The 12540-nt window shown below is 36.0% G+C and overlaps 1 protein-coding gene across 2 annotated transcripts in view; it reads right to left on the bottom strand.

Annotated features, from left to right (window-relative positions):
- Positions 1 to 12540, bottom strand: part of EXOC6B (exocyst complex component 6B) — a gene marked incomplete at its 3' end in the record, with an annotated part of 718627 nt that overhangs the window by 608236 nt on the left and 97851 nt on the right. For both annotated transcript variants that reach the window (XM_079720455.1, XM_079720456.1), the window contains exon 6: positions 1924 to 2128. In XM_079720455.1, the coding sequence (XP_079576581.1) occupies positions 1924 to 2128 (205 nt within the window). The remainder of the gene's footprint in view (positions 1 to 1923; positions 2129 to 12540) is intronic.

The following is a 12540-nucleotide window of genomic DNA, read 5'->3' as shown; positions in this document are numbered from 1 at the left end:
ATGACAGAGCCATATAATGGAAAATTTCCTTAAATCACCATTGCAAAGAAAACCATCACAAATCAGAAACATCATTTTGGGCTTGACATAAGTGAGAAATAAACCAGATCCTCTCCCTCTTTTCTAACATCCATGAATTCAAACAAATATTTACTGAACACCTACTATGTACAAAGTATATGGTAGTTCCTCTCCCTCCTACTTTCCTTACTTTTTAGGTACTACAGACGATTTTAAAATGTGTAAGATATCTTTATTCAATGATCTTATATATACCATAGCATAGGATAGTAATACATGCAATAAGAGCTATACTTGAGATGAAAAATGCTATAGGAGGAATAAAGGGTTATCAGTTAATTAAAAAGTCCTGAATTCATGAAAGGTTTCTTCACCATTTCTTTAAATGACAAAAATACAGCCAACAGCTAACAGTTTACACATTTTGAGTGCCATAGCAGACAAATTCATCTCAATCTAATCTGAATTCTACTATAGAATCTGACCTTTACAAGCCGTCTGAACTTGAGCAAATCACTTCCCTGGCCTAGGCCTTAATTTCTTCAGATAATTAGGGGAGAGACCAGATATCTCACATTAAATGAAATAATAATATTCTTCATGGAATCCTCTCTTTCACCAAAAAGGAAGTAATTTCTCAAGTAAAGGCCTAGGAAAAGCAACTTTGTACTATACTCTTGTATATTTTGAAAAATTAGTAAAAATTTGTCAACCACAATGAAGACTTGTCTTACAAGACACCTTCATTCCTGTACTCAAAATATACACAGCAAGGCAAAAGTACATTTTCAATGATTAATTTTGTTTCTTCACCACTAAAAAAAATGACATGAAATGATTATTTCCATCAGGGTTTATCATCAGCTAGTTTTAAGCTTTCCACTTCGTAAAGTATAACAATAAGGAAATTAAAAGAAGAAATGGGAAAAGAATATGTGTATTCCCTTAGGAAAGGGATTTCCAAAGAGGCAGATCTCTTTTGCAGAATCAAAGACATATCTAGAAGATTACCAAGGCTAGCTGAGACCAAAAATATGACGCAAAATATGACCTACTCCCTCATTCCTCACAGAATAAGAACTACAAATGACTTATTCAAGAACACAGTTGTTTATAGAACCAAAAAACACTTTCCATAAACAGCTGAATCTTCTACTTATTGTTATAGGTTACATCATAAGGTATACTGAGAAATTTTAATAAAAGCAGTGTGACTTAAATTTCAAAAGAGCAAGTAATACTGCAAATTACTACTGTTCTTTATTCATAACGACAAAGTATTTCTGGACGTTCCTTGTGGCTTTCATAACTTAGAGATGAAGATATTGAAACAAAAAAATTGAAACACTTTCAACACATTGTTAATTTATAAGCTATAAACAAATTCCTTTCTGTGATCGTAATTCCCAGCATTTCCCAAAAGGCCTTTTTTCACTGATACCCATTGATATCAGAAATAACAATTACAGAAATATTCATATATAACATGACATCTTGCTTACATAGTAAATAATCAACCAAAGGTACCTGCAGCACAATTTAGCCCATTAACTAGAAAGAGAACTTTTAAAAATCTTGGAGGAAAAAAAATCTTGGACTTCAAATCATACCCAAAGTCAAGAAAAGTATTCAAACAATAGAAAAGCCTCTTCAAAGCACCAATATAAACCATCACAATCAATCAGTATGTACTGAATATTCACAGAGCAAAACAATATACTAGTAAATAATTCATTGCTCTGCTAAGAAAATAACAGATATTTTAAAATCATGTGTTCCCATAAAGATGAAGGACTTCCCTAAAATGACAAGAAACAATTAAGACATTTAGCAAAAAGAAATTTGTGTTTAACAGAATACTTGCAAAGTCATTGGCCAACCTATCATAAACCCAAGACCTACTTGCTTCATGGCAGTCTCTCCAATTTTGTCTGAATGTTTGCGGATACTCTCCAGAAAGTCTTTGAGATCAGACATAGAAACATCCTTAATTTCTTCTCGAAGCTTGGGGATATTGTCCACCATCACCTTGCAGAATCGATAGTGGCTTACTTGAGGCAGATAGGTATGCTCTAGATGTTCCAGAGTTTTCAGTGCAGGATAATGCCTATAAAAGGAATTGCATCACCTTTAGCTCAACTCAGTCTTCTTTAGGGCCACAGATATATTCCTCAGGCAAAATTTCTAGCCTGAATTAGTTTTCACTGTACATTAAGACAAATCTAGGATTAAGTTTCAATAAAAACATCAATGGAAAAATTAATGTCAAATTATTAAAAATCAATATATATGTTACAGGACTTAATAAATTATAATCAAAAAATGATTTTTCCCAAGAATACAGAAAACTTTGAAAATCCACCAATGAAATTCATTACATAAAGAATAAAGGCCGGGCTTCCCTGGTGGCGCAGTGGTTGAGAATCCGCCTGCCAATGCAGGGGATACGGGTTCGTGCCCCGGTCCGGGAGGATCCCACGTGCCACGGAGCGGCTGGGCCCGTGAGCCATGGCCGCTGGGCCTGAGCGCCCGGAGCCTGTGCTCCGCAACGGGAGAGGCCACAACAGTGAGAGGCCCATGTACCGCAAAAAAAAAAAAGAATAAAGGCCATTGCTAGGAAAAAAATAATAAAGGGAAATATAAAATGATCATATCAATGTCACAAAAATCATCCTATAAAATAAAGTACCCAAGGATAGACTTCCAACTATGGCACACAGAAGAGCTTAGCAAATCTTCTACCCAAAAAGCAAATATAAACTAGACAAAACTGTCCCAAACAACCATTTCAAGACTCCGGAAATTGGAAAGGACTCTGGAAAGGAGAACAACAAATTGAGAAGGGTTTATTCATGAAAACTGCTAAATAGAGAGGGACTCTGTGGTATTCTTGCCTGGGGCTACCTCCATCACCCTCTCCACCTCCCCTCACCCCATCATTGGTTATGGCTTGTCAGGAAAATCAGCAGCTTCTCTTCTGTTAGGGGCTGACATGATTTGGAGCAGAGGGTGAAAATCCTATATGGAGTGGTGCTGTTAGGAAAAGTAGCAAACTCATTTTAAAAAAGGAAGAGAGTGGGGGGAACCTCCAGCTCTACTGGCCTGAAGTTCGTCTAGGTTGGAACAAAGAGCAGACTGGAGGAATAATCAAAAACTTAACAGGGAAGTCCTGGAAATAAAAGACCCATAGAGTAACCTGATAGCTCTCTGAATATCCCTAGCTGACTGAGAAGCTGTGCACAAATGCAGGGGACACCTAAAAGGGCCTAAGCACTCCACACATCCCTGGCTGACTAGGAGACTGCAGGCCTGCACATAGGAGAAGGCTTGGCAGAATATAAAAGCTCAGCAGACTTGAAAACTTGCCTAAATTTTGAATGCACTCCCGAACCCACATACAAGTCCACTAACAAAGGGTAGACACCTTTCTCAGCTCAAGTTTCTTTGAGCACCCAGGACCAACCATTAGCTGATGACTAGCCTTTAAAAATGAAAATGAATTATATTCCCAGATAAACAAAGACTAAGAGAATTCCTTGCTAGCAGATCTGCCTTACAAGAAATACTAAAGAAAGCCAGAAAGGAAATGATAGCAGATAGTAACTTAAATTCAGAGGGAAAAAAATGAAGAACATAGGAAAGAGTAAATGTGTGCTAAATATAAAAGACTGAATAAATGTGGGGTTTTTTCTCTTTTCTTCTTTTACTATCAGTAAAAGACAATATTTTTTAAAGCAATGATTATAACACTGTATTGTTTGGTTTATAAAATATATAGATATAATATAAATGACAATAATAGCACAAAAGAAGAGGGAAGAAATGGAGCTAAGTTGAAGCAAAACTACTTCTATATATTACATCAAGACTACATGAGCAATGACCTAAAGTAGACTGTGACAAATGAAGAAGCAGATTATAATCCACAGAGTAACCTCTAAAAAAAACCTCAAACAATACAACATTAAAAGGTTTACGGAAGAATTAAAATAGTATACTACAAAATATTTAATACAAAAAAAGGACTAAAAGATAAATAAGAACAAAAAAGACATGAAAAACATCGAAAATAAAGAGCAAAGCCCAACCATATTAATAATTATATTAAGTGCAAATGGACTAATAAGCAGGCAAATCAAAAGGCAGACACTGTCAGACAGGATTTAAAAAGCATGATCCAGGGACTTCTCTGGCGTTCCAGCGGTTAAGGCTCCCTGCTTCCACCACAGGGGGCATGGGTTCAATCCCTGGTCGGGGAACTAAGATCCTGCATGCTGCACAGTGCAACTAAAATAAAATAAAAAATAGGGCTTCCCTGGTGGCGCAGTGGTTGAGAATCTGTCTGCTAATGCAGGGGACACAGATTCGAGTCCTTGTCTGGGAAGATCCCACATGCCACAGAGCAACTAGGCCCGTGAGCCACAGCTACTGAGCCTGCGTGTCTGGAGTCTGTGCTCCGCAACAAGAGAGGCCGTGATAGTGAGAGGCCCGCGCACCACGATGAAGAGTGGCCCCCGCTTGCCACAACTAGAGAAAGCCCTAGCACAGAAACAAAGACCCAACACAGCAAAAATAAATAAATTAATTAATAAACTCCTATCCCCATCTTCAAAAAAATAAATATAAATAAATAAATAAATAAATAAATAAAAAGTAAGTAAATAAAATAAAAAGCATGATCCAACTATATGTTGCTTACAAGAAACCACTTTAGAGTCACAGATACAAACAGACTGAAGTAAAAGCTAGAATAAGATATACCCCAAAAGTAACCATAAAAGTGCTTGAATGGCTATATTAATATCAGACACATTAGATTTTAAGACAACAAATATTGCTGGAAACACAGAAGGACATTTCATAATAATAATAGGGGCAATATTTATCTGATAGGTAGGAAAGCTTCCATAAGCGTAAGAGAACAAATAAAACTAAGACTGATACAGTTGAACAGGTAAAAACAAAAGAAGTTATACGTAAAAAGAGAATAAGAATAAAGAGGAAACAACAACCTGGCAAAGATTAGTTGCAACATATAAACTTGAGGGATTTTTTTTAAAGCAATGAACAAAGAAAAGCCACAAAAGAGTCCCCAAAAAGGCAAACACGAAAAAAAAAGTTGAACTGATGTGAAGAAATGAAAATAAAAAATATAATTTTGTCACTCAAACTGCCAACGATTTCTTTAAAAATTATGGATATTATTATCAGGGGTTTTAATAAATGAGAATTCACAGCCTGCTGGTGAACATATTTATATTAATGATACACGTTTTCAATTAAAAATTTCACCAAACAAGTATTCTAAACAGCTGCACTCTCCCCCACAAAAAAATTACATGTACAAAAATATGTATAAGCCTCTTGCACTGTAGTTATTTATATTAACAAATAAAAAACTAATCTAGAAGTCTATTAACAAGGAATTGGTTAAACGCATTATTATATATCCATTAGTATATATGTATATGCAAAGAATAATAAAACAGCAAAGTGCTTACAATATTGTTGAGTGAAAATTATTTCAAAAAAATTGAACTTACAACTATGATCATAATGTTTTTCAAAATTACAAATATTATACATGTGTAAGTTATGAATACGTATGTATGTATGAGCTACACAGTATTAAATACAAGCACACACACAAACATAAGTACACAGAAAATGACTAAGAAAATATATACAAAAATGTTAACCATGATTTTTCTTTCCTTTGGATAGAAACATTATGGGTAATAGTTTTCTTCTTCATGTTTTTAATTTCCTAATTTCCACATTTCCCATATTTAGTATAGGAAAAACTCAGTTTTGATCCTGTAAGTAAAAGACTTATAGCTCTATTTCAGGTTTTAAGAATGAATTCCATGGGAGATACTTAAACTCTTCTTACTCCAATGCACATAATACCACAAACACTAAAGATTAGAGGTTGGATTTACTTGTTTTCTTTGCTTATGTTTTTCCCTCCTGTGTTCCAAAAATCAAACTCTTAGTCCAAATAAATGAAGGGAAGAAAGATTTATTTCCCCTAAATTAAGAAATAAAATTACAAATATAGTTTAATCTGAAATGGTTGCTTTTATTAAAATTTTACAGACTCACAAACAATACAATTCACATGGTTTAGTATAAACAGAATGGTGTTTATACTACAATTAGGTACGAAGAGCTATGTGCAATAAAATGCATTTCCTCTAGAGAGAAACTTTAGAATGGATATAAACCTAGAAATTAAGCCAAAAAGATAAACACACTTTAGGGTTTAGTTATATTTTGGAACATTGTTTATAGAATGAGAAAAATCTAACAATGTTGCCTGCAGACACAAGGCACATTCACTGATGAGACACATGGCTGCATGGTGAAAACATCTGGTCTGTCAAATAACTCCACATTTTTCAAGGCTAATTAGTACAAAACCCAGTGATTTCTGGCAATAAAGAATGTTACTTTATTTCCCCATTGTCCTTTCCCTAACATACTCATACTCCAACTATAACAGATCAATAAGATTCATTCAAATTCCTAGTGTACTTCAATATCAGTGACAGGTTAAAGAATGACAGCCAATTAAACATCTCTATAGCAGACACCAAAAGAAAAAAATTCTATTTCCAGGGGCCGTGGAAATCTAAAACAAGATTTTGACATTACTTTTGACAACCTCTAAACTGAATCAAAAGCCAAATGTGCTAGCTCTCCCCCTGCCCCCACCGCATGCAGGCTCCCTAATAGAGATGTGAGCAGAAAGAAAGTAAATGAAATAAAAGCAAGAAATTTTTTTAAATAAGGCAGGAAAAGACGTCTAAATAATCCTAAAAATTGGATAACTTAAGGTCAGAATAACTTAGACATGGTTGAATGCTATCCTGAGAAGAGGAATGTTGATTCTAGGCAAATTAAATTTTGGTACTTTTTTGTCATGGTATGGAACTCGTTCGCAATAATGGTTTTTAAAATTCTAATAAGTAATCTTTCAAAGTGGATTACAACTATCCATGAGAAATTTTTTAAAATTCAGAGTATGATAAGAATATAAAACAAAAGCTTTCCGCACAGAAAATATTAGCGTCTTTCCTAATTAAAGAGCGTCATTAAGAAATATTTAATCCCTTCTATGTGCTAGAGATAGAAAGATGGTCAGATATCTTTCCTCAGGGAACATAAAACCTAGTAGTATAATGAGTATTTATAGCTTTAAAAAAAATGACTAGGCTTCCAGCCATTAAGGAATAACAAAGAACAGACATGAACTCTCACTCTTAAGAAGTAAAATACTGGCTAAAATACATAAAACAACTGCTTTCACGTAGTGAACATCAAGTAACACAGAACTGTGATCTCTGAAAAAAGGGAAACAAACAAGGTGAATTTAATAGTTATCTGGGGGGCTTCCCTGGTCGCACAGTGGTTAAGAATCCACCTGCCAATGCAGGGGACATGGGTTCGAGCCCTGCTCCGGGAAGACCCCACATGCCTCTGAGCAACAAAGCCCGTGTGCCACAACTACTGAGTCGGCACTCTAGAACCCGTGAGCCACAACTACTGAGCCCACGTGCCACAAATACTGAAGCCCATGCGTCTAGAGCCCGTGCTCCGCAACAAGAGAAGCCAGTGCAATGAGAAGCCCGTGCACCACAACGTTGAGTAGCCCCCGCTCGCCGCAACTAGAAAAAGCCCAGGCGCAGCAACAAAGACCCAACGCAGCCAAAAAATAAATAAGTAAAATAAAAAATAGTTATCTGGGTTATCTGCCTGAATGTGATTTCTAGATCATGGACACAGTCAGAGAAAACCCAAACAGAGCCCAACAACTTAGCAGAGTTAGCATCAGAGACAGGAGTTCAGGAAAGTTTGTGCACCTTAAGACTGTGCAGCAGAATTCCAAAAAAAAAAAAAAAAAAAAGGAAGCAATGCAGAAAAAAGATGCAGAAATTTACATAAGGGTTCCCTTGAGTCTTTGCTAGGTACTAGGCCGGGCATAGGAAAAGTGAAATTCTGCATGAACAGGCATAAAGAAGGGAGGGAAGGGAGGGAAGGAAGAGAAGGAAGAGAAGGGAGGGAGAGAAGGCAAGGAAGGAGAGACAGACAGACAGCCGCAAGATGTAAGATAAACACTTCAAGGAGCTCAGACAAGACAGAGAAACATCTGAACTCTGAACAGCCAAAGTTAAGAGTCCCTGGGGATTTCTGAGTTTTTCAAAGTAGATGAACACTACTCCCAGCAACCCCTGGAATGAAGGAGGGCCTACCAAAGCTTAAAAATGGGGTCTGATGGGATTGGGATCAAGTGGATCTGAAAACAACTAAACTATTTGCCAAAACAAAGACCAACACCCTCTAAGAAAAAAAAAGCTCCCCAAAATCCAGACACTCAACAACATAATATAATGATAATTATCCAATCAAAACTTACAAGACATGATAAGAACCAAAAAATGACCTGTAACTAGGAAAAACAAAATAATCTTCAGAGAAATCCAAAATACCAGAAGTGACAGAACTAGCAAAGAAGTACATAAAAACAGAAATTAGAGCTCTGTTACAGGTATTTTTAAAAGATGCAAAAATAACAAAAGAAATTAAACATAAAAAATTAAATGAGGGCTTCCCTGGTGGCGCAGTGGTTGAGAGTCCGCCTGCCGATGCAGGGGACACAGGTTCGTGCCCCGGTCCGGGAAGATCCCACATGCCACGGAGTGGCTACGCCCGTGAGCCATGGCCGCTGAGCCTGCGCGTCCAGAGCCTGTGCTCCGCAACGGGAAAGGCCACAACAGTGAGAGGCCCGCATGTCGCAAAACAACAACAACAAAAAAAACCCACAAAAACTAAATGGAACTCCTAACGATGAAAAATATATCATCTGAAATGAAAATTTCACTGGATGAGATTAAAAGATTAGACAATGAAAAAGAAAACACAGCAATAAAATCTATTCCCATATAAAGCACAGAGAAAAAAGACTGGAGAAAAAGAAGATCCTCAAGTCACCTGTGGGATTACGTGAAGTTGTCCAACATAGATATAACTGAAGTCTCAGAATGAGGATGGAAAAAGGACAAAAAAATGTTTGGAAAAATAATATCTGAACATCTTCCAGATTTTATGAAAATTTCAAAAAAAAACTAAACAAACCACAAGCAGTATAAATATACACACACATTCATGCATACAAACATATTTACACCAAAGCATATCAAAATCAAATTGCTGAGAACAAATTATACAGACAAAAGTTTTTAAACAGCTGGAGAAAAGACACATTAAGTAGAGTGACAAAAAAGTTAGGCTGTTCATATACTTCTCCCTCAGAAACTACATAAGCCAGAAGACAAAAAAAATGATATCTTAAGAACTAATGAATCTATAAACCTAGAATTATATGCCCATCAAAAATATATTTCAAAATGAAGGTGAACAACGAGATAGCATTTCACACCCACCAAGATGGCCATAATCAAAAGACAGACAGTAGGGCTTCCCTGGTGGCGCAGTGGTTGAGAGTCCGCCTGCCGATGCAGGGGACACGGGTTCATGCCCCGGTCCGGGAAGATCCCACATGCCGCGGAGCGGCTGGGCCCGTGGGCCATGGCCGCTGAGCCTGCGCGTCCAGAGCCTGTGCTCCGCAACGGGAGAGGCCACAACAGTGAGAGGCCCGCGTACCGCAAAAAAAAAAAAAAAAAAAACAGACAGTAATAAGTATTGGCTAGGATGTACAGAAAATCAAATCCTCATATGCTGCTGGGGGAAGGTAAAATGGCACAGCTGCTTTGGAAGACAGTCTGGCAGTTCCTCAAATGGTTAAACAGAGTTACCATGATCCAGCAAAATTTCATTCCTAGGTGTATATAGACAAGAGAAATGAAAACGTATGTCCATACAACAACCTGTAAACAAAAATGCATAGCAGCATTATTTGTAAAATCCCAAAATTGTAAACAACCCAAATGCTCATCAACTAATGAATGGATAAATAAAATGTGGTAAATCCATACAGTGGAATATTAAGCAAATAAAGAGATGGGACTTCCCTGGTGGTGCAGCAGTTAAGAATCCGCCTGCCAGTGCAGGGAACACGGGTTTGAGCCCTGGTCTGGGACGATCCCACATGCCGCAGAGCAACTAAGCCCGTGCGCCACAACTACTCTGTACTCTAGAGCCCACAAGCCACAACTACTGAGCCCACGTGCCATAACTATTGAAGCCCACGTTCCTAGAGCCCGTGCTCCGCAACCAGACAAGCCATCGCAATGAGAAGCCCGCACACCACAACGAAGAGTAGCCCCCGCTCGCTGCAACTAGAGAAAGCCCATGCGCAGCAACGAAGACCCAACGCAGCCCAAAATTAATTAATTAATAAATTTTAAAAAGAAATGAAGTACTGATATATGGTACAACATGGATTAACCTTGGAAACATTACGTTAAATGAAAGAAGCCAATCACAAAGAATGATATATTATATGATTCCATTTATATGAAATATCCAGAATAGGCAAATCTGAAGAAACATAAAGTAAATCATTAGTTCCCAGTAGCTGGCAAGGGGGGCAGGGGACAGGAGAAAATTGTGTGCTGATGGCCAGGGGGCTCAGAGTTTCTTTTGTGAAAAATAAAAACATTCTACAATTGATTGTGGTGATGGTCACACAACTCTGACTACATTAAAAGCCACTGAATTGTATACATTAAATGAATGAAGTGAAAAGTATGTAAACTGTATCTCAATGAAGCTGTTAAGAATATTTTAGAAAAAAAGATATTAAAAACAGACAATGTAAAAATTAAAAAGAAAGCAGCAGTGGCTGGCTGCATTAATACCAAACAACACATATTTCAGAAAAAAAGGAGATTACCAGGGATAAAGAAGAACCTTCCATAATAACAAATGGGTCCTTTCATCAAGAAGATACAACAATGCTTAATGTATATGCATCCAATAAGAGAGCTTCAAAATACACATAGCAAAAACTGAAAGAACAGAAAGAAGACATATGCAAAGCCAGTTATAACAGGCAACTTCAACACTCCTCTGTCAACAAGTAACAAATACAAAATCATAAGGATAGAGAAAACCTGCACAACACCAAGTATATCTAAATGACAGTTAAAGAATGCTCTCCTCAATAACAATATATATTATTTTGAAGTGTGTATGTAATTTTCACCAAAACAGACCATATGCTGGGGCGTAAAACAAGTCTCAAAAAATATAAAAGGTTGCAATCATACATTTTACATTTATGAACACAATGAAGTGAAATTACAAATGAATTTTGATAAATCTGGAAAATCCCCTAATATTTAGAAATTAACCAATGAACTTCTAAATAAGTTGGTAAAATAAAATCTAAAAATTACAAAAGAAATTAGAAAATATTTGAAATAAATGTAAAAAAAAACCCACAACATCAGAAAACATGTAAGATGCAGTCAAAGCACTGCTTAGAGAGAAATGTACAGCTTTATATGGCTACATTAGAAAACAGAACCAAAATCAATGCCCTAGGCCACCACCTAATAAAGCTAAAAAAGAGCAAATTATTTACAATAGCCAAGACATGGAAGCAACCCAAGTGTCCATCAAGAGATGAATGGATAAAGAAAATATGAGATATATATTGAGATATATATATATATAAAACTGAATCACTTTGATGTACACTTGAAACTAACACAACATTGTAAATCAACTATACTCAATTTGTAAGAGCAAATTAAACCCCAAGTAAGCAGGAGAAAGGAAATACTAAAGATACTAGCGAAAATCAGTAAAATAGAAAAATAAGGAAAAAAACTCAGTAAAACCTAAATTACATTTTCAAAAAAATAATAAAATTGACAAACCTCTAGCCAAAACAATCAGAGAGACAGAGACAGAAACAAAGAGAGAAAAGACAAATTATCAACATAAGCAATGAAAGAGAAAGTATCACTATAGATCCTACACTGTTAAAATAATACAGGAATATCATGAATAACTTTTGTTAAGGAATTCAAAAACTTAGATGACATGGATAAATTATTTGAAAGATACAAATACGCAAAATTTACTCAAGAAACACAAAATGCAAACAGCCGTGTATTTATTTTTAAAATTAAATTTTTAGTTAACAACTTTCTCACCAAAACCAAACAAATCTCCTGGGCCAAGTGGTTTCACTGTTAGATTCTACCAAATATTTAAGGAGGGTAATTGCCAACACTACACAAATTCTTCTGGAAAACCAAAGAGGGAAAACTTTCCAAGTTATTCACAAGGCCAGCATTAATCTGATACCAAAAACAAACAAAGATATTACAAAAAAGAAAACTACACACAAGTATTTCTCATGAACATAGATACAAAACTCCTCAACAAAATTTTAGCAAATCAAATACCACATCATATTAAAAAGGATAATTTACCATGACCAAGTGGGATTTATTCCATGAATGCAAGTTTGGTTTAACATTCAATACAATTTATCATATTAATAAACTAAAAAAGAAATTTTAAAAAAACATATGATCATCT

This window comes from Hyperoodon ampullatus (assembly GCF_949752795.1).
Source record: "Hyperoodon ampullatus genome assembly, chromosome: 15".
Classification (NCBI taxonomy): domain Eukaryota; kingdom Metazoa; phylum Chordata; class Mammalia; order Artiodactyla; family Ziphiidae; genus Hyperoodon; species Hyperoodon ampullatus.
This window is presented reverse-complemented; position numbering and strand designations above follow the sequence as displayed.